This window comes from Lactuca saligna, chromosome 6 (assembly GCF_052625555.1).
Source record: "Lactuca saligna cultivar CGN05327 chromosome 6, ASM5262555v1, whole genome shotgun sequence".
Classification (NCBI taxonomy): Eukaryota; Viridiplantae; Streptophyta; class Magnoliopsida; order Asterales; family Asteraceae; genus Lactuca; species Lactuca saligna.
This window is the reverse complement of record NC_136422.1, coordinates 61,308,480-61,330,012: the sequence shown is the minus strand read 5'-3', so window position 1 is coordinate 61,330,012 and position 21,533 is coordinate 61,308,480. Positions and strand designations below refer to the sequence as shown.

General features: G+C 38.3%; 1 protein-coding gene across 1 annotated transcript; it reads left to right on the top strand.

Annotated features, from left to right (window-relative positions):
* The first annotated feature begins 18,478 nt into the window (after positions 1–18,478).
* LOC145000328 (putative serine/threonine-protein kinase PBL3) lies at positions 18,479–21,288 on the top strand. Its single transcript, XM_078959527.1, has 6 exons — positions 18,479–18,611; positions 18,708–19,015; positions 19,122–19,257; positions 19,368–19,504; positions 19,601–19,724; positions 20,548–21,288. Exons 1-6 carry the CDS (start codon positions 18,551–18,553, stop codon positions 20,910–20,912), a joined length of 1,131 nt encoding a protein of 376 aa, XP_078815653.1. The 5' UTR covers positions 18,479–18,550; the 3' UTR covers positions 20,913–21,288.
* Positions 21,289–21,533: the final 245 nt, after the last annotated feature.

Here is a 21,533-nt window from a genome sequence, read left to right as displayed (position 1 = left end):
TCAGAAAAAAAGTACAAATACTTGGGTAGCCTGAGCTCATAGATCTGGGATAACATCATCATTTGGGACTCTTTGGAGGTATAAAGTTCATAACTTTCCTCAAGTATACTTAGATCTAGTGTAGTGTGGTTTTGAAGTCTTTTTGGTCCCAAGTATAGAACTTTATGGTTCAAATCCGATTTCTTGACTTGGAGTTGCCACTCTCAGTTCTAAATGAGTCCCTAAGGCAAAAAGTTGCCATTTTGAATGTCTTAGTGGGATCATGCATGAGTTAAGATCATATTTATTGGAATGGAATGCTATTTTGGAGTTTAGGCTCATAAGGGCCATTAAAAGTCACTAAGTCAGTGACTTTATGAATTAAGACATTGAAAAGGACTTGGATCTGTGATTGTAGTTTCTGGATTGGAGTATTAAACACTTAATGGGAAAGTGACTTAATAGGGGAGTACACTGAGCGTACATGCTGGTACGCCCAGCGTACGCACCATTTAGCTTGTACGCTTAACGTACATAGGAGTACGCCCATCGTACTCATCAGATATGGGATTAGTGTGTTTTAGGCCTCAAGTTGGGCCAAGTAGTGGACTTTGGGTCTTTGGGCCTTAGTGGGCCATCAGTAGTCAGATAATTCGGACCAAGAATATGTTTGGGCTTAGGGTAAGGCCCATTAGAGAGATTGGGCCATTAGTGGGCTTGGGAAGCCTACCTGGTGTTGGGCTATTTTAGAGCATGCTTTGGGCCTCAGATATGGACCATGTTGGACTAGGGGGTAATATGTTCATTTTACCCTAAGAAGGATTATTATTTCGGACTAAGTGATATTTTGGTATTGGTAACTTGGGGAGCCGAAGGATCAGCAGTTCGGGGAATTGCCAGACAGCAGCCAGAGGGGTATCGACAAGACTTCAACAATGCAAGGTGAGTATCCTCACTGTGTGCATGGGTTTAAGGCCACAATGTCATCCCATTATGTTTGTGTATAGTAGGAAGACCCGGGGGTTAGCCCTAGGCACTGTATGTTTTATGTCCTGGATCACGATCTGATGTCGAGCGAGGAACGAGGAATGTTAGTATGCTAGAGGTCTTTGTGATTCTTGCATGTGTTGGTACAGTAGGTTCCGAACCAAGGTTCGACACCGGGGCAAGCCCGAGGAAGATTTATATGTGCATGTTAGATTATACTTGTTGTCTTTGTGATGCTTGCATGTGCCTGGTAGGGAGGTGAGTGTGGGTGGGGGCCCGTATCTCACTAACAACAAGAGTATGGACGGGGTTACATAACTCATCAGTAGCAAACCAGGGGTGGGGCCCAAGATAGGCGAGGCCTTAATACAAGAGTACAATAGAGTATGTTTCTTTACGTGCTAGTATGTTATATGATTGTATGTGTATAGCGGGCGAGGCCCATAGATAGGCGAAGCCTAAGAGAGACAAATCTATATTCCGATCGGGGCTTAGTGCCAGGCGGGGCCTGATGTCTGGCGAGGCGCGATGCCAGAGCGATTCCGATGCCGAGCAAGTCCCAATGCAGCGGGCAGGGGCCCAGTTTGTGGTTACATGGATGGTATGAGGTAGTATGGGGAACTTACTAAGCTTCATGCTTACAGTTTTCATTTTTGGTTTCAGGTACTTTCGGTAGCGGAGGAAAGAGCTTGAGATGACTGCATGATACAAACCAAGAATTTTAGCCTGAGATGTTCATTATGATAAAATAAGCATGTTCTGAATTAATACTCTATTTTGATAAAGTAACTTATGTTTATGAAAAAAATGATTTGACAATTATGGTTTGTTTGATGATTTGAAAATGAAAATTTTGGACTGTATTTTTTGGGATGCTTCAGTATTTTGAAGTTATAATTTTTTGAAGTTTCGATGCGTCACAATATATCATTGTGCGACACAAAAAGCAAAGTTTAGATTGCTTTATTGTTATCCATAACAATGTAAACGAGAGTTGAAGATCTCGTAAGTATGAATTCGTCGATATAGAGACAGTCAAGAACAAAGTTCGAATGAAAGAGTTATGATTTTTGCTCGGACTTTAACATTGTAAGCTTTATAAAATATGAATTTAAAATAGAGTGAGAATTAGTTGATGATGTCTAAGGGAAAGTTGTAGTACTCAGACTTACTTACGCGTGTATATAAAGAACGTCGAAAACGAAGCTTTTATGCGAAAGTTATGGGTTTTAGAAAATTTCAAAAAATACATGTAAGACGATGATGTGGCAGCACCAGAGTGCACCAATTGGGAGCCCCATAGGCCACATCTCAAAGAGTATGTGATCCATGAATTTAAAACACATGGGACCATAAGACGTGGACACATGACACCAAAAATCCAAGACACATGACACCCCTAAACCTAAGCGCTTTTCGATGATATGGCTCCACACAACAAATTTCAGCAAGGTCATGATCCACCTATGTATTAACTTGGCGTGCCTCCCTGTATCCTTATATATCGATTCAAAATTCTTCATTTTTACTCACTCTTCCAACCAAATTTCTCTCAAGGTTTTCCTTGCTTTTTGGTCCGACTTTTTCCTTGTTTTTGGAGTGTCTTAGCTTAGCTCTTGAGTATTAGAAAGCGAAACGAATATAAGCTTTCGGGTTGAGATTCTTCCCAGGACTTTCCGGCTTTTCACTATAAATTTATGTATGTTAAGCCGCACTTACAATGCTTTAAGTGTAACTTATATTTATATTCATAGTTGTTATTATAAATCTATAAATAAGATTAATCGATGATTCCAATCATAATACCGATTGATCTACTTATGGGAATGATGTCTAAGCTAGATTTAGTGAGGTATAAATATTGTACTCTTTATACCAAACAGACCCTACCTCATATATGATCTTACCTGGTTGTTTCTTATTTGATATATCTCGGTATATTCATTGGGATTGAAGTATGACACCAAGAAATATAATGTAACGTCCCAAATCTTGCAGGTATATCTTGAAGCCCTTCTTCCTTTTATTAGTTATCATTGTTGGTCCCTGGAGTTGGTTGTGATGGGTCACGAGAAGTATAAGGACTAAAGTTGCTTCTTTGGGACTGGAAGTAGTACGCTGAGCGTACATAAGGGTACGCTAAGCGTACTAGACGCGCCCTAGTACGCTGGGCATACACTCATGTACGCTGGCATACTTATGTCCGATGAAAACCCTAATATTTGGGGTTGAGGACTATATAATCACCCTTATGGCTCATTCCTGTTCTCATCCTCAACCTCCATACCTTAGAAAACGTCCCAAACCCTAGAGTGTGAAGAAGTGTGAGCTAGTGTGCATTTTGGACATTGGAAGTGAAGACATTACTTCAAGGAGCTAGAATAGGAGAGCAAGGCTGTAGATATGAAGTTGTGTTGTGCCATTAAAGCTCAAGAAGGTAAAAAGATTGAAACTTTGTGCTTGCTTGTTTATAGATGTAGACATTTAACCTTATGGGGGTCTTATGGTCCCAATAATCCCAAGAAGATGCATGTGATGTTTAGGCAAAATAAGTTGTCCTTTCAGACTTAGGAGAGGTCCTAAGTGATAAAAATCAGTTCCCAAAGGCTAGATTTGTCCCATGCATGAAGTAAGAAGGTCTTAATGGGTTAAGACCATGAGTTAAGGAATTTATGGACGTCCAAAGTGATAAAGTCCTGAACTTTATGGCCCCAAGGCGTATTTGGTAGATGGATTTGGGATATGGGCTTAAGTGCTTAAGCCGTTAAGCACTTATTAAAATTTTCGTAAAATCTCGCGTACACCCGGTGTAAGTTCTGTACGCCCAGCGTACAGGGTCAGCTATCCCGATGGCAGTCAGCGTAGAACGGCATTATGCCCAGTGTAACCAGGGAGGTACGCCCCGCGTATGCTCTTTGATTGGGCTCTTGTCATTTGGGCTTAGTGTTTGTGGGCTAAATAGACTTGGGCCTTTTTGGACTCTACAAAAAGCATATTTTGGGCCAGGTTATGTTAGTGGATCATGGAGATAGGCCCAATAAGGAGGTTGGGCCCAATTTGGTAAATTAGGCTAATAAAGGACTTTAGTGTATGGACCATCAAGATAAGGACTTGGTGTTGGGCCGTGGCCCTACAAAAAGTAATGGAATTTATGAATAATATGGACACTAAGTCAAGGGAGTAATGTCGGGTAATAACCCAGTATTTATTATGGTGTGTCAGCTCGGGATTTCTCGTGAGGGAGCGGTTACAAGTTAAACATTTCGGCACTACTAGTCAGGTGAGTTTTACCTCACTATACTCAAGGGTCTAAGGCACCAAGGCCGGCCCTTTGAATTGTTATTGGTTATGTTATGCTAGTATGATCCGTTAGATCGGTATCCAAGAGGGAATGATGATACTATGTGATATGTGGTATGACCTGTTAGGTAGATATCCTAGAGAGTAGGATAATATTATATCTTTAGACTTCTGGGAAATTTTGATAAAGACTATTTTGAAAACAAAATTGTAATAACTCTCGGATTCAAATGTTTTGAAAAGTTTAAAATTTGGTTTAAATTTGATGGGTGTTACAAGTTGGTATCAGAGCCTTGATTTGAGTGAATTGGAGGAACATTTGTGTGAATCCAATCACAAATCAATGAAAGGTTTTCAAAATAATTTCTAAAATGGTTTTCACAATAAGTAAAGGAGGATGCAGGGTGTACGATTAGCCGGAGCCAGTAAGTGACCCCAAAATACCATACAGTTACTTGATTATGTGATATGTTAGAACATTATGCTAGTGCTAGGCTAGGGTTCTTCAGGAATTGCATGATAAAATTGCTTAATTATATGATGCCTGCTAGCCTAGGGTTCCTCTATATGAAGTTGACATCATTACTGAAGTTGCTTAGTGTGTGCATCACGACTGTACATAATTGAAATCTTATAGCTTAAGAATGTTTGGTTTGGCCTTATTTCGTGCTCTTATTTGATGAAGGTCTTAGGGTAGGATCAGGTATTCGAAAGTCTATAGGGTCCAGCATTATGTATGGCTAGCATACACTAGTGCTGCCGGGTTGGTGGAAGTTTCATGGATGAGTAGGTTGTGTGAGACCGGTAGGTCAGTTGTGAGGCAGTTAGCCTTCCTCTAGGAGTGAGGTTGAGCGACCACTATGTGTATGTATAGTGTTAGGGCGTTGTGATGATACTTGAGGCAAATATGGGTAGGTGTGGAAGGTAGTATTGGGCACGTACTATTGAAATAAGAGGACCCATACGCGCAACAAGGAAGTCGCAACCCCTAGGGCTTTATAGGGAGTTGGTTCCCAGGTATTTATGCGGATTGTTTGATATCTATCTGTTTATATTTCAGTGTGGTGGTTACGAGGTATTTCGTGACTGGATCCGGATCAGGATCAGGATAGGGTGACCAGGAGACCCCATCGGCACCTAAGATTACCGGCCAGGAGGAGCCAGTGATGACGGATAATCGGATTAGGGAGATCATCCGTGAGGAGATGGTCGAGATTGTTCGGGGTCAGATTCCAGAGTTGTTTGGGACTATTAAGTCCGCTATGAGGGATTACTTTGATGACATATATGTTGCCCATGCTGAGACGGCTACCGTTGCATCTACCACGGCTATAACAGCGGCAGGAGGGGGAGGAGCCACTTGGGGCTTCTAGTACCGGGACTTCGATAACACGATGCCCCCGACCTTTGATGGTGTTAAGGATCCTATCATAGCTATGAGGTGGTTGTCTGATGTGGAGGGATGTTTCTTCACATGCTCGTGTCCTACTGACCAGAAGGCCAGGTGTGCCCTGAACCTGTTGCGGGCCGGGGCAAAGGATTGGTGGAGGTTGGTGACTGGGTCATACACAAATGATCAGATAGTTGCGGTTACTTGGGAGCAGTTTCAGGATATGTTCCTTGCTCGCTACATTCCTCGGGTTGAGTGCGACCGGTTGTCACTGGAGTTCTTAGATCTGAAGCAGGGTACTGAGTCGGTGGTGGAGATCACTCGCATGTTTACGGAGAGGGTGATGTTTTTCCCGGAGTTTGCCTCGGAGCAGGCTCAGATGACGTGTTATCTGGGCATGCTTAAGACTGACATCCGTCAGTTTGTCGCTACTCAGAGATGTGACACACTTATGGACCTACAGGAGGCTGCTAGGCCATGTGAGTTGGAGATTGAGTCGCAGTTGAGGGAGAAACAGCGGGCCTTGGTACAGGCGCAAACGGTGCTGAAGCGGCCGAAGACCGTTGATGCCAGGATTGGGGGACAGCCAGGCCGCACTTGTGGAAAGTGTGGGAAGGCTCATTCAGGGACATGTCAAGCAGGGAATAGGTGCCATCATTGTGGCAAGTAGGGCATCTAGCTAGGGATTGCAGGCAACAAACTCTGACTTCTGGGGTCAGATTTTGTTATCATTATGAGCAGGTGGGCCAAATTAGGGCCCAATGTCCTTTGTTAGTTGCCAAGCCAGCGTAGGCTCCAACACCGGCTACCTTGAGGATCACGGATGGGAGGCCAGTTAGGGCAGAGCCTCCAAAGGCTTAGGGGCGTGCTTTCCAGCTTACGACCGAGGAGGCCAAGGCAACACCGGATGTGGTTGCTGGTATGTTTCTATCCTTTATCTCATTTATTATATTTGTCTTTTGCTTATTTGTAGTACCTATGAATAGGTACGTTCTTGGTAAAATCCTTGCCTACGTTAGTTTTATTCGACTCAGGTGCGAGTCGGTAGGCGAGTTAGAGTGTTCGTTGCGAGTCTCTATCGCTAACGAACACGAGATTTTTGATGCTACAATTTACCGAGGGTGTGAGATGGAGATCTTTGGGATATCCTTCCTAATAGACTTGATTCCGATTCCCATGAGGGATGTATGCGTGATTTTGGGGATGGACTAGCTCAGTCGGTTCAGTGTCATGATTGATTGCGAGGGCCAGCGGGTAGTGGTTCAAACCCCAAGTGGGTAAGAACTGGTTAATTATGGCGAGGGCACCAGAGTAGGATTAGGATTTTGTTCAGCCGCCAGGGCTCGGCAGTACATTCAGCACGGGTGTGCGGGTTATCTAGCATACGTGATGGATATGCGGGTTAAGAATCAGAATTCAATATCAGAGGTTCTAATGGTTCGAGAGTTTGCTGATGTGTTTCTGGAGGAGTTGCTACCGGTACCTCCGGAGCGGCAGGTCGAGTTCCGGATCGACCTGGTGCCAGGTGCGACTCCTATTGCCAAGGCGCCATACCGTTTGGAGCAGCCTGAGATGCGAGATCTGTCATCTCAGTTGCAGGAACTGATAGGCAAGCAGTTCATTTGTATGAGCAGTTCTCCATTAGGAGCAACGATCCTCTACGTCAGGAAGAAGGATGGTACGCACCAGATGTGCATCAATTATAGGGAGTTGAACAAGTTAACGATGAAGAACCGTTATCCACTCTCGAGGATAGACGATCTCTTTGATCAGTTGCAGGGAGCATCTTGGTTTTCCAAGATTGATTTGAGATCAGGGTATCATCAGGTCCGGGTCAGAGAGGAAGACATGCCGAAGACCACGTTCCGGACTCGTTATGGTCATTATGAGTTCGTGGTGATTCTGTTTGGGCTTACCAATGCGCCAACAATATTTATGGATCTGATGAATCAGTTCTGTAGATCGATGCTGGATCGCTCGGTTATCATGTTTATAGATGATATCTTGGTGTATTCCAAGACTCGAGAGCAACACGAGGAGCATCTACAGGAGTTGTTGGGAGTTCTGAGAAGAGAATGGCTATATGTCAAGTTCTCAAAATGCGATTTTTGGTTACGGGAGGTCTAGTTCCTCTGGCACCTTGTTAACCAGGATGGAATTTTGGTTGACCCGGCCAAAATCGAGGCATTCATGCAGTGGGAGGTTCCAAAATCTCCGTCAGATATCAGGAGTTTTCTGGGATTGGCAGGATAATACCGGAGGTTCATATGGGATTTCTCCAATATTGTAGTACCCCTCACTCGTCTGACGAGGAAGGGGTGAATTTCTGGTGGGGTGAAATAGACTTGGGCCTTGTTGGACTCTAAAAAAAGCATATTTTGGGCCAGGTTATGTTAGTGGATCATGGAGATAGGCCCAATAAGGAGGTTGGGCCCAATTTGGTAAATTGGGCCAATAAAGGACTTTAGTGTATGGACCATCAAGATAAGGACTTTGTGTTGGGACTTGGCTTAACAAAAAGGAATGGACTTTATGAATAATATAGACACTTAGTCAAGGGAGTAATGTTGCGTAATAACCTAGTATTTATTATGGGGTGTTAGCTCGAGATTTCCTATGAGGCAGCGGTTAGAAGTTCAGCATTTTGGCACGACTAGTTAGGTGAGTTTTACCTCACTATACTCAAGGGTGTAAGGCACCAAGGCCGACCCTTTGAATTGTTATTGGTTATGTTATGCTAGTATGATCTGTTAGATCAGTATCCTAGAGGGTAGGATGATAGTATGTGATATGTGGTATGACCTGTTAGTTAGATATCCTAGAGAGTAGGATAATATTATATGTTATGTGGTATATTAGTTTGTTGTCTATAGACTGGTATGTGATTATCTGTTACATGTGCACATGTTTGTTTATTGGTTGAGATTTCTGGGAAACTCTGATAAAGACTATTTTGAAAACAAAATTGTAATAACTCTCGGATTCAAATGTTTTGAAAAGTTTAAAATTTGGTTTAAATTTGATGGGTGTTACAAGTTGGTATCAGAGCCTTGATTTGAGCGAATTGGAGGAACATTCGTGTGAATCCAATCTCAAATCAAGGAAAGGTTTTCAAAATAATTTCTAAAAAGGTTTTCACAATAAGTAAAGGAGGATGCAGGGTGTACGATTAGCCGGAGCCAATATGTGACCCCAAAATACCATACAGTTACTTGATTATGTGATATGTTAGAACATTATGCTAGTGCTAGGCTAGGGTTCTTCAGGAATTGCATGATAGAATTGCTTAATTATATGATGCCTGCTAGCCTAGGGTTCCTCTATATGAAGTTGACATCATTACTGAAGTTGCTTAGTGTGTGCATCACGACTGTACATAATTGAGATCTTATAGCCTAAGAATATGTGGTTTGGCCTTATTTCATGTTCTTGTTTGATGAAGGTCTTAGGGTAGGATCAGGTATTTGAAAGTCTATAGGGTCCAGTGTTATGTATGGCTAGCATATACTAGTGCAGCAGGGTTGGTGGAAGTTTCATGGATGAGTAGGTTGTGTGAGACCGGTAGGTCAGTTGTGAGGCAGTTAGCCTTCCTCTAGGTGTGAGGTTGAGCCAACACCATGTGTGTATGGTGTTAGGGCGTTGTGATGATATTTGAGGAAAATATAGGTAGGTGTGGAAGGTAGTATTGGGCCCGTACTACTGAAAATAGAGGACCCATACATGCAACAAGGAAGTCGCAACCCCTAGGGCTTTATATGGAGTTGTTCCCAGGTATTTATGTGGATTGTTTGATATCTCCCTTTTTATATTTTAGTATGGTGGTTACGAGGCATTTCTTGACTAGATTCGGATCAGGATCAGGATAGGGTGACCAGGAGGCCCCAGCAGCACATGAGATTATCGGCTAGGAGGAGACAGTGATGACGGAGGATCGGATTAAGGTGATCATCCGTGAGGAGGTGGTGGAGATTGTTCGGGGTTATATTCTAGAGTTGTTTGGGACTATTAAGTCCGCTATGAGGGAGTACTCTGATGACATATATGTAGCCCTTGTTGAGATGGCTGCCGCTGCAGCTACCACAGATGTAACAGCGGTAGGAGGGGGAGGAGCCACTCGGGGCTTCGAATACCAAGACTTAGATAACACGAAGCCCCCGAAATTTGATGGTGTTCATGATCCTATCATAGCTATGAGGTGGCTGTTTGATGTGGAGGGATGTTTCTTCACATGCTCATGTCCTACTGACCAGAAGGTCAGGTGTTCCCTGAACCTGTTGTGACCTTTGATCGGGCGGTATATGTTGCAAGGTTAGAGCCTGTCATCTTGAGATTCCATAGTTCTTGCTCCAGCTTTTTCACTTCGCCTCTTGGGCAATACTCTTTCAACATCATTGCCTTCAATTCATCCCAGCTTATCGAGTTAGCCAATGTAAGCGTCAGTGACTTAACGTAGCTGTTCCACCAAGTAAGGGCCCGGCCGGAGAAAGTGTAGGCTGCAAATTTGACCTTGCTTGCTTCGGGTCATGCACAAAATTTGAAGACCGATTCGATCTTTTCGAACCATTGCATCAATGTGATGACTCCCCTACTTCCATTGAAAGAATCGGGTTTGCAACTAGTAAAATCCTTGTAGGAACATTCCTTCGTACGCCTTGTACTGTTTCCATGGTTGGAGTTTGTGGCACTAGATCCAGCACCACCGACACCATTTGTACCAATTTGTGACATTGCGGCAGCTGCGGCTACGGTTATGGTAGCTTGGAACATCGCGGGAGCAAACTGCAGGGGTGGTGGCGGAGGTGGTGGTGGTGTTGCGCTGCTGGAAGGTCTGGACTTTTTCTTTGGCGGCATAATTCTGTCATAAGTTTGTAGAGAGAAACATACAGTAAGTCTACAATAACAGTGACAAGTCGGATGTTTTTGAACAAGATTTTTCTGTATTATGTCCCAACTTAAATGTATTTTGTAAGTAATTCATAATGACAGTCCATATAGATAAATTTATGAATTTAGTAGTAGTGACTTGAATGTAATCTTGTGATTTGTTCCATGCCTGATCCACTCCTAATATCACCTGATGTATATAAGTTGTGTGTAATTATGGTTTAATACGCCATTGAACTTAATGAGTCTGCCCTAGGCCCACAACCAAACAAGGAACAGGACCCAAGGGGGACTCACCATTTGTAAGTCGATCGTCTCTTAATTACACCTAACCTTGAGGTATACATTAAGGATTCTTGGAGTTACCATAAGCAAATCGTTTGTAATACCAAGTTATGAAATATTTGTTAAATTCCCAATGAAATAAAATGCATGCCAATTTCTTTGACATAATCTAGTACATAGAGTTTGGGAAAAATTTGACATGATAATAGGTCCAAATTTCGTTAATTTAAGGAAATTTTTTGGAAGTGGCACGACCCCTTTGAATAGTGTAATCCCTAAATTTTACGGGTCAAATTTATGTATATGTCGGGGTAGTGTTCAAGCGCACACCAATAGTTTTGAGCCTGTATCGATATGTCAGTATTGTACACACTACTCGCGACAGGTGATGTTTCGTGGGCCATATAATGAAGGCATGAAAGTCTGCATTGACCTAACCTCTGCCCTGGCTTCTGTCATTCGATGTTCTGCGTTTACCAAACGTTTTCACCAACGCTGTTTGACGTTCCCCATACCCACTAATCTCGGCTTGAGTTACGGTGACTTTCCTATGAAAGTTTTGATGTGGTTTATGATCTTGTTCATGGCCTCTATCTAGATGACGAATGCGAATTGCGGTGATCTTGGTGGTAGCACCGACCTCCATTATTCAGCTTACTGATGCTCGTGTTGGAACTCCCTTGTGAGTGATGCGGCGTGCTATGATAAGGAGAGCCCTGTCTGCTAATCCTCCCTTGCCGAGGTTGTAAAATCCTCATCCATGCCATAGGGAGGGTGTTGACCATGTTCCTAACTTCGTATCTGTAAATCTACGGCTGATTAAGGTGTTGGACCATGGAAGTCTCGTCGGGGTCTTCCTCTATTATTTCTTCAGGATCATCTTCGAAGTTCTCTCTGATTCCAACCCCCATTTTCCTGGTTAGGAAGAATAGGGTCTCCTGGTAGTTGAGCTCCCGCCATGTTGTTCGTGCGAGAAAAGGGGTAGAAGAAATGATTAATAGACGTCTAATCCTACGATTACTTATAGGGGTGATCTTCATTAGTCACCTCTATAACTATATAGTGCATACAAGCTATACATAATATGAGATAAAATAGACCTTCGAATAAATGACTCTATTCTAAATCCACAACCAAACAAGGAACATGAAGTAGAGCAACAGTCATAGATTATGAGTCTATAATATCTTAGTGTATGCACTCAATCATTATAGACCTACTTAACAGGGATCTTTAGTTTTCACATAAGTTGGTTATAGTATCACAAAATACTCGTATAGTATTTTAATGTTTGTCTTATATTCTCAATGTTTCTTTGTAGATAGAGTTGGTAAGTTTTTAGACTTGTTGCAACACCACAACCATTCCCGAGCATATGCTAATCACTTCTGGGATAGACATAGTTGATCAGACTATCTCATTCCCAGACATGACCATACATCCCCAAGACTACTTGTGCCATTCAACAATCACCACTTTTGTTCTGTTCTAGTATGATACTGACCTTAGTATGCATGCATGTACACTTTTAGTAAAATACTTGATATATTTCAAAAATTATAACTCTTGGTTAGAGTATTTTGTCCCATGGTATTTATAGTTGTATATCTTATGTGGTTTGATATACTTAGTTCACTATAAATAATGCACTGATACCAATCTATCTCACCCCCAAACCAAGGATGGCGGAAACATCCGGGGGTGGAGGACTTCATGTATAATATCACAACGAGTATAATAGTGCTCAAAGTAAAAACAACCAATATAAATATAAGAGTAAATTACACAAATGGTCCCTATGGTTTGGGGTAATTTGCGTGTTTGGTCCTTAACTTATTTTTTTTAACTTGGAAGATCCCTATTGTTTGTTTTTGTCATGTGCTTGGTCCCTACTATTTGTTTTTGTTACGCGTTTGTTCCATGCCTTACCTAAAAAGACTATTATTTAAATAGAGAAAAATGATGAGGTATGTAAGGTAAGGTGAGAGGGATGAGGTTGATGGTGTGTTTAATTAAATAAATTAAAAAAATCAATGATAAAATAGTCTTTTTAGGTAAGACAGGGACCAAACATGTAACAAAAACAAACCAGGTGGGACCTTCCGAGTTAAAAAAATAAGTTAGGGACCAAATGCATAATTTACCTTAAACCATAGGGACCATTCGTGTAATTTACTCTAAATATAATTGAAAAAGTTACACCATAGTATGAGTTTACATATTTCTAAATCAATTACATTATGTTGACAAAAATGAAATGTTTGATGCCTTAGCGCCCCATCCAAAAGCCACTGATTTCCTGTGTTACTGATTTCCTGAGAATACAAGTAATATTGAAAGAGTGTCAAAAATTAAGTTGGTGAGTTCATAAGAGTTTTATGTGATAAAGATCTCATTTTCCTTGTAAAAGAGAATGAATATGATTCCAGAAAACCAATTATTTTCTTTACAAAATGGATAATAAAAGCTCCTATGTTATGCAATAATGTACCCTAGAAAGACCCACAGATTCCCTCTATAATCACCCAGTGTATATAAGTTATACAAAATTTTAGTTAAATAAACCGTCGAATATAATGGGTCTGCCCTAAATCCACAACCAAACAAGGAACATAAAGTAAGGCGGGCCCACCAATTTTAAGTCGATCACAACTAAATTCTTATATAATTCTAACATATACACTTAGTAATTATATCCGGAAACTAACAAATTCTAGATGAATTGTAGTTTTAATATCATAAAACCATTTCGTGTAAACCCGATACTTTGTATTTGTACCCCGTTAATGAAAATCCCGGTACTTTGTAATGTACCCCTTTTGTATAAACCTGGTACTTTGTATTTGTACCCCGTTAATGAAAATCCCGGTACTTTGTAATGTACCCCTTTTTGTATAAACCCGGTACTTTGCATTTGTACCCCGTTAATGAAAATCCCGGTACTTTGTAATGTACTCCTTTTTGTATAAACCTGGTACTTTGTATTTGTACCCCGTTAATGAAAATCCCGATACTTTGTAATGTACCCCTTTTTATATAAACCTGGTACTTTGTATTTGTACCACCCCGTTAATGAAAATCTTTTGTAATGAGTTCGAAATGTAAATGAAACATAAACTATACCTATTATAGTTTATCAAAGTGTTTGTATTGTATATGCAACGTAACTATACCTATTATAATTTAGCTTCATTCTTTGTGATGTATAATAGACTTAACCATACTTATTATAATTTATTATAAATATTTGTAGTGGTACTTCTTTATATATGCTTCATACCTTTAAACTAGGTAAATAATAAGTACAGTCAGCAACATGTATTCAAATAAAACTACACACATTGCTCAGCAAGTTACAAGGTGTAAATGTGATTGTTAACTATTTTATAGTTTTTAACTTTTCTGTTCCTGCTATTGGAAAATTTATAGAAAATCACTCGAGGTCTAAATTTAAATCCGTAAACTTTGAGGGCTTAGAAAACGTGTCTATTTTATTCATAATTTTTATCATGATTTTTAGTGACCTTTAACTTGTGTAAAAATGTCCAACTTCACAGACTGGTCTGAAGTGGTTTCTGAAATGACAGACTGTTTTGTAAAAATCACCATAAATTGTAGAAAAAATCATGTGAATATGTGCAAGTAGTCATTTTAAAGGCATAAACCTGAACTATTTGCATCTAATACAGTTTTGAAAACTAAAAAGTTTAAGATGTTCAAAACAGTCCGTGAATGAACATTAACTTTTCTGTTGAAAGCTGATGTTTGAGTTTAGCTAAGTTGTTGGTGTTTTAACTTGTATTCTCCCCCTAAAACTTGAAGAAAACATGAAAATGTGGGGGTATGAACTCACCTTGAGTGATTTTAGAGTATGGATGATGAAGAAAAGGAGTTTCCAAGTCAAGAACGCTTGGGAGGTGCTTGAAGATTCAAAGATCCTATGAACAAATATGACGATATTTATGTAAGGAATCTTTAATTCGAGTGTAAGGATGTAAGATAATCAAGTTTATGATGAAGTTACTTACCAAAATTAGAAGAGATTGATCAAGAACAGCCTTCAAATTCGAGTTTAGAGAGAGAAAGTGAGAGAGAGAAATGGGTTTGATTCTTGGCGATAGTGTGAAGAAATGTGGGAGGAGAAGTAAAGATTTCCAGCCTTGATCACCCTCATATGTTGGAGAAAGAGGGTGAAAGGATAAATAATTGACTAAGTATGGAGGAATAGTGACGGAGTATGGCCCTGGGGTAGGTGTACAGGGTTGCTTGTGTCATGACTCAAAGGTAAAGTCAACACTCCACCTTTAAGCCATACCCACTAGATTTTATTCCTAAATAAAGATTTCCCTAGTAATGTGTTTAAATTATGAATATATAGGGTCTTGTATGTTAAAATATAAGTTTGGGTGAAAATCCAACGTCAAAATAATGAAAAACGGGCTTAAAACGGAGTCGTGATCGAAAATCGGGTGAAATGGCCTTCCTTCGAAGTTGCTTGGATAGGACCGAGGTTCTATTACAAACCCTAATATACTAGGGTTAGTTGAGTTGACTGGTTTGACTTACAGACTTTATTTGACTTTGACAAGCCTGAAAATTGACAGTTGTCACAATGAGAAGCGCACGGCTCGACTATACATACGTGCATTGGGATCATGTTTTCCACATAATGTAATTATACTTTGATTTAAATGAAATAAGAATGAAATTTTTTTATGTTAATAATCGGAACGTTACACTTGTATAGTTCGTATCGTACTCAATGATGGTCTTTATAGCTACACAACTACGAATAATGTTGGACCATGTCAAAGCATAATATTTCCCTATACTTAACTCTTTATTATATATCTTAGGTTGAAGCACATAAAGATATTTACCTTTATCTAGCATCACTCATGACTACAATTCATAAAGTGATTTTGATGCAGGTCATATCCAATACTTATTCTCTAATCAAGTACTTATGAATTTGGTCGTAGTCCTTTGCTATTTTCATTTCTATAATAATCAACCAATCCATTCATATTTGTTTTATTTTATAGATGCTCCCACAAACTATGAATGAATGTGGACATTTAGAATAACCATGTTATTTAAGGATTAAACATGCTAATATAGAACACAATGAATATTTAATGAAAAGACTATATCCAATATATCAAGTCATTACAATATATGTTGCTTATACTGTTCCAATATCCAAAGACTAAATTTCAATAAAATATATTCACTTTAGAACATTAACGTCATATAGCTCCAGTATGATATTCATGCTTTAGCTAATGAAGGAACTTTGTTAAATAAATTCGACATACTTGATTTGTATCAACTTTGTGAATACTAGTATTTTTGGTTTTATTTATATCCCATATATAGATAAAACTCCGAGAATGTTTTAGATACTTAAATATGAATTAGATAAAAGTACTCACCTAGCGGGATTAGTCACAGTCATAAATGAACTAATCATTTTATGCATCTCCATATGTGGTTTCCTGAACAACAACTTATTATGAATCTGTAGCGTAATAGCAATTAAAAACTATATGGAATTCCTATCAACGTAACTTTTTCTTCATTCATAATGAGCACACACCCAATTGTGATTAATGATCATCTCAATCTATTTGGAAGTTTAGCTTATATATCACAGTTTACATATAACTTTCTTTCAAATACTACGCAAATTAGGAATATTTCTATAGTTCTTTATAAGTAATTTAGAATGTTCCTATCAGGAATTCATTACTTATTCTCATATTATACTAGTATTTATTCGTCATGCTGCAAGCATACGACATATCTAGCCTTTAAGCATAACATTACATATATTATTAATCCAGTTGAAGCAACATATAGAATATAATTATAATATCTAGTTCAACCATTGTACTATGATTCTGAGGCATGCTCATAATCATGTCATGTGGTATCAACAAGATAAAATCTCTTAGACTCATATTTTTTTTAACTCTTTAAGATCCTTGACAATTAATGCAATTCTACTTAATCTTTTAAGTTGCCATGATCTATCTTAGTAGATCTTTATTCCAAGAATTAGTATGTCGATTACACATAAAACTAGTAATGTTACTTTTCTCCTACTAGCTTTCTAGAAAACACAAGAATCATCTCGATTTATAAAGAAATCACACTATGTAATTTTTTTTATAAGCGAGAGGATTCTTACTTTGAGATATTGGCTTTAAATTTGAAAAGATTTTCATTCATGTATGTTTTGACCTTTGAAAACTCACGTACTCTTTATAGTCATATTATACCAAGGTGTACTAATCATGCCCATACTTGATTATCATACATGAGTGAATCTGTATGTGTTCTATTAGTTTCTAATCAACTATTTGAATAGGTTCAACGGTTGTTGAAAACTTGTTGGTTTTAAACTATGACAAATTTAGTTTATGGTTCTTTAGCCTTTAAAGTTCCATAATGCTCCCACTTAGAAAAAGAACATTCTCAGTATATGTCTTCTGGAATGACAATTAGTGGGATCGTAGAAACTTCATCATAAACAATCATTTATGATATATATATATATATATATATATATATATATATATATATATATATATATATATATATATATATATATATATATATATATATATATATTGCTAGTAGATGTTAGGTTGAGTTAAGTTTCTTGTCTCATATAAGCTCCATAACTCTATACCTTTCAAATAAGGATAAAATATTTCATCCCGAGTCTTATGAAGTTATTTAATCTACTTATTTGGTTGGAAATATATTCAACATATATTTGTTGTAGTGATCATAAATCCAAAAACTATAAAGGAAAGAGTTCTTTAAAATATCATGTAGCTGACAACAATGTCTGTTTATCCTCTTCAAAAAAAACTTGTAGTACCGATATACAAAAGTGGTCTGGTGATGCTGTCCCACTAGAGAATACGAATGCTACCTCGAACATCATAAAAAAAACCCATGTGGTTAAGTGACACATGACCCACAAGAAGCGTACAAATGATGAGTGAGTGTTTTTAACAGAATAATTTGTGAACCGATTGCACAACTTTTAGGATGTTCCAAGAAGAAACATTAGGGATCTTCTGAGTTAAAAAAAATAAGTTAGAGACCAAGCATGCAAATTACCCCAAACCATAGGGTTCATTCGTATAATTTACTCAAATACTTTTCTTAGCTAAAACTCGGAAACTATGAGCCTATTCGGCAAAAATAGTTGGTAGTGGATAGCTTGTAGCGTATAACGTTTTGTTAAATGCTATGTAAAGTAGCATTTGTATTTGGAGCGTTTTATTTAAATTAAACGCTAGAAGCTTGTAGTGTCAAACGAGACTTTCTATTCAAAACATACCGTTTTGTCAAACTTAAGAAGATAGAAGCTCTCAAACGCTTCCAAACTCTCCGGACTAAACACGTCCTTTATCACCTAATAAGAATCTCAATCTATTTAATTAAACGAAACTCTATATACCTTGATACACAAATATAGTTTTCTACCAAATAAAAAATATTGTAATAAATTATACAGTGAAAAAAAACAAAACCCAAAAGTAGATTTAGTCTGGAACGATAATGACATAATAAACAAATATGGTAGAAAATTCTTAGTCAGCACATCACAGCACAATATTCAAACATGTACTCCTTCTGTAGCAACCAAAACCGCCATTATAACCCAATTGCCTTTATTCTTCTTCATGATCCAAAAAGTTTCGAATGGGCATTTGTGTGGGAAAGCCTGCAAATGTTGCTCATGTTTCTTCTTCACAGTTCATGAGTATGCTTTCTTTTTTAATAGATAGTCAAAATTTCTACTCTTTCTAGTGGTTATGAATCTGGTTTCTGATCTTCATAAAATTTTTGGTTGTTGTAGATTATGCAAAGGCTCAAAATGAAAGAAAGCATCGATCAAGAACTATAATCTTCAAGAAAGTTTCAAGGGCATCTGGAGATGAGAATTGTCCAGTACCCATTAACCTCAAGGCCTTCACTTTCAACGATCTTAAGACCGCCACCAAGAATTTCCGGCCGGATAGTATGGTAGGGGAAGGTGGTTTTGGTCGTGTTTTCAAAGGTTGGATTGATGAAACCACCTTAGCTCCGGCGAAACCTGGCTGTGGTCAAGTTATCGCAGTCAAAGTACTCAAGTCAGAAAGCCATCAAGGTCACAGAGAGTGGCTTGTAAGTAATCTTTTCTCTTTTCCTTTTTGGTTTTCATCACTATCAGTATCATCAAATAAGAATAGAACGGACGACATAGTTATGATTATATTCTTGTAACTTGCAGACGGAGGTCGATTACTTGGGCAAGCTTCGTCATAAAAATCTTGTTAAACTCATTGGATACTGCGAGGAATGTGAAAATAGACTTTTGGTTTACGAGTTCATGCCAAAAGGATGTTTGGAAAACCACTTGTTTAGAAGTGAGCTTTTTGTCGATGCTTCCATGGCATGCAATTGCTTGCAACCATGCATGATGCACCTCGTTTAATTCTTGGTTTTCACTGAACACGATCATCTTTTTTTCTTGCAGAAGGTGTTGAACCGATCTCCTGGTCCATCAGGATGCGTATAGCCATGGATGTAGCTCAAGGGTTAGCGTTCTTGCATAGTAAAGAACCCAATATCATCTACCGTGATTTGAAGGCTGCTAACATCTTGCTGGATTCGGTATGTTAAGATTATTCAAAGAATCTTATGATCATGATCATGGATTTAAGAAGTATATATAAAGATTGATGATCATGTTATTACTGAAATTTGTAGGAATTTACAGCGAGGCTATCGGATTTTGGGTTGGCGAGGAATGGCCCGGTAGGAGACAACACGCATGTTTCAACCAGGGTTGTGGGAACCAGTGGTTATGCTGCTCCAGAATACGTAGCGACAGGTAGATAAATATGGTTTGACTTTTCTGGTCAAATATTCCGCTTTTGAACTTTCAAACATGAAATGGATTTGGCTACGTATTCAACAATTATAAATGTTTCGTCAGTCGTCACACATTTTGCTTTTTAATTCCAATTGTTAACAATATTATTTTTATAAGTTAACGATACGTATTGAACTAAGAGGTGAAAAGTTGTGAATTTGAACTAAAAAAAAGTCAAAATTTTAAATTTTCCACGCCATGCTTAGAAACATTAAGAAGTTCAAGATGTGTTTGGTTCGTGGATTGGCGAACTTGGTTATCAAATGACGGAATTATTTTTTATAGTTCATGTTTGACGGATTTCACGTTCTTACATGGGATAAAAAGAATACCATGGTACTTTTTTTATTCAAAACACTAAAATGTTGTGTTTAATTTTTTAATTTTTTTTTGAATTGGTTAGTGGTTAGAAATTACTATAAGTCATAGAAATCGTCAACGCTTGAATTAGAACCCCGATACATTCAATATAAGAAACAAAGACTCCTCCAAATAGGCCAGTCCCAAATAAACAAAATTTTACAAATTATTAGATTTCATTTCATTTTCTACAAATTATTAGATTTATTTCATTTTCTACCTTTCAAAAACATGAGAGGTTACAATTTACAAACTTAAAATTCTCTCATTTCCTAGGTCCTACATATTCAACTTTATTTTTCAGATTTCATTTCTTCCAAAAAAAAAAAAAACATTTTCCATATCAAACTCCAATATTTTTAATGGTTTGCTCCATGCTAATATAAATATTTTTGACACATTAATTGTTTCATTTGTAAAGGGCACCTGACTCAAAAGAACGATATCTACAGCTTCGGAGTAGTTCTATTGGAATTGCTCTCCGGAAGACGAGCAATTGCTGATGAGAGAGCAGGAGGAGTCGAAGAGACATTGGTTGAATGGGTGAAACCGTTTTTACTTGACAATAGAGGAGTTTTTAGAATTATGGACACACGATTAGGAGGAAGGTATCCAAAGAAGGGTGCACAAGCTGTGGCTGCACTCGCATTAAAGTGTCTTCGTAATGATCCTAAGAATAGGCCAACGATGGATGAGGTTGTTGCCTCTTTAGAAGAAATTATGAATATGTCCAAAAATATTGCAGAAACTTCACCACCTGTAATAAGCCCGAAAAAATTGTACTAGGAGGAAGCTTAAAAATACAAGCTTGGTACAAAGACATGTGTTAGCAGATGTACAGATCCTTCGCTTTGATAACTAAGATGAATATATGGTCATAAAATGGTTATTAGATTGATTTTTCATCTAGAATATACACTCTTCGTTATGGCAAAATTTTGAGTATAAATATTTATGATGTTGATCATGTAATAATGTATAATTCATTATTGTGTGAGTGTATGCAATTTACAATTTTTGTTCTCTACATAAGCTTGTATTGTTTGATTAATTGTATCTCATATGTAGGGTGTGTTTGGTAAAACGAACAGTAGTGGGTAGCTGGTTGCTGATGGTGTTTTATTAAACGCGCTTAGTGAGACGACCTTTTAGATTTTGAGTATTTTGTTTAAAGTAAATGTTAAAAGCTTGTAGTATCAAATGCTAGAAGCTCCCAAATACTCCGTGCAAAACACGTCTGTAATATATTATGTTTTTATAAACACAAATAAGTACTTTCATAATCATTACGTTAATTCATAAGGTGAATCTATTAGGAGGGGATCCGGAAAATTTTGTAACATGGAGAGGCAAACTCAAATAACAAAACATATCTACTTTTTTTAATACTTTTGTTGGTAATTGTTT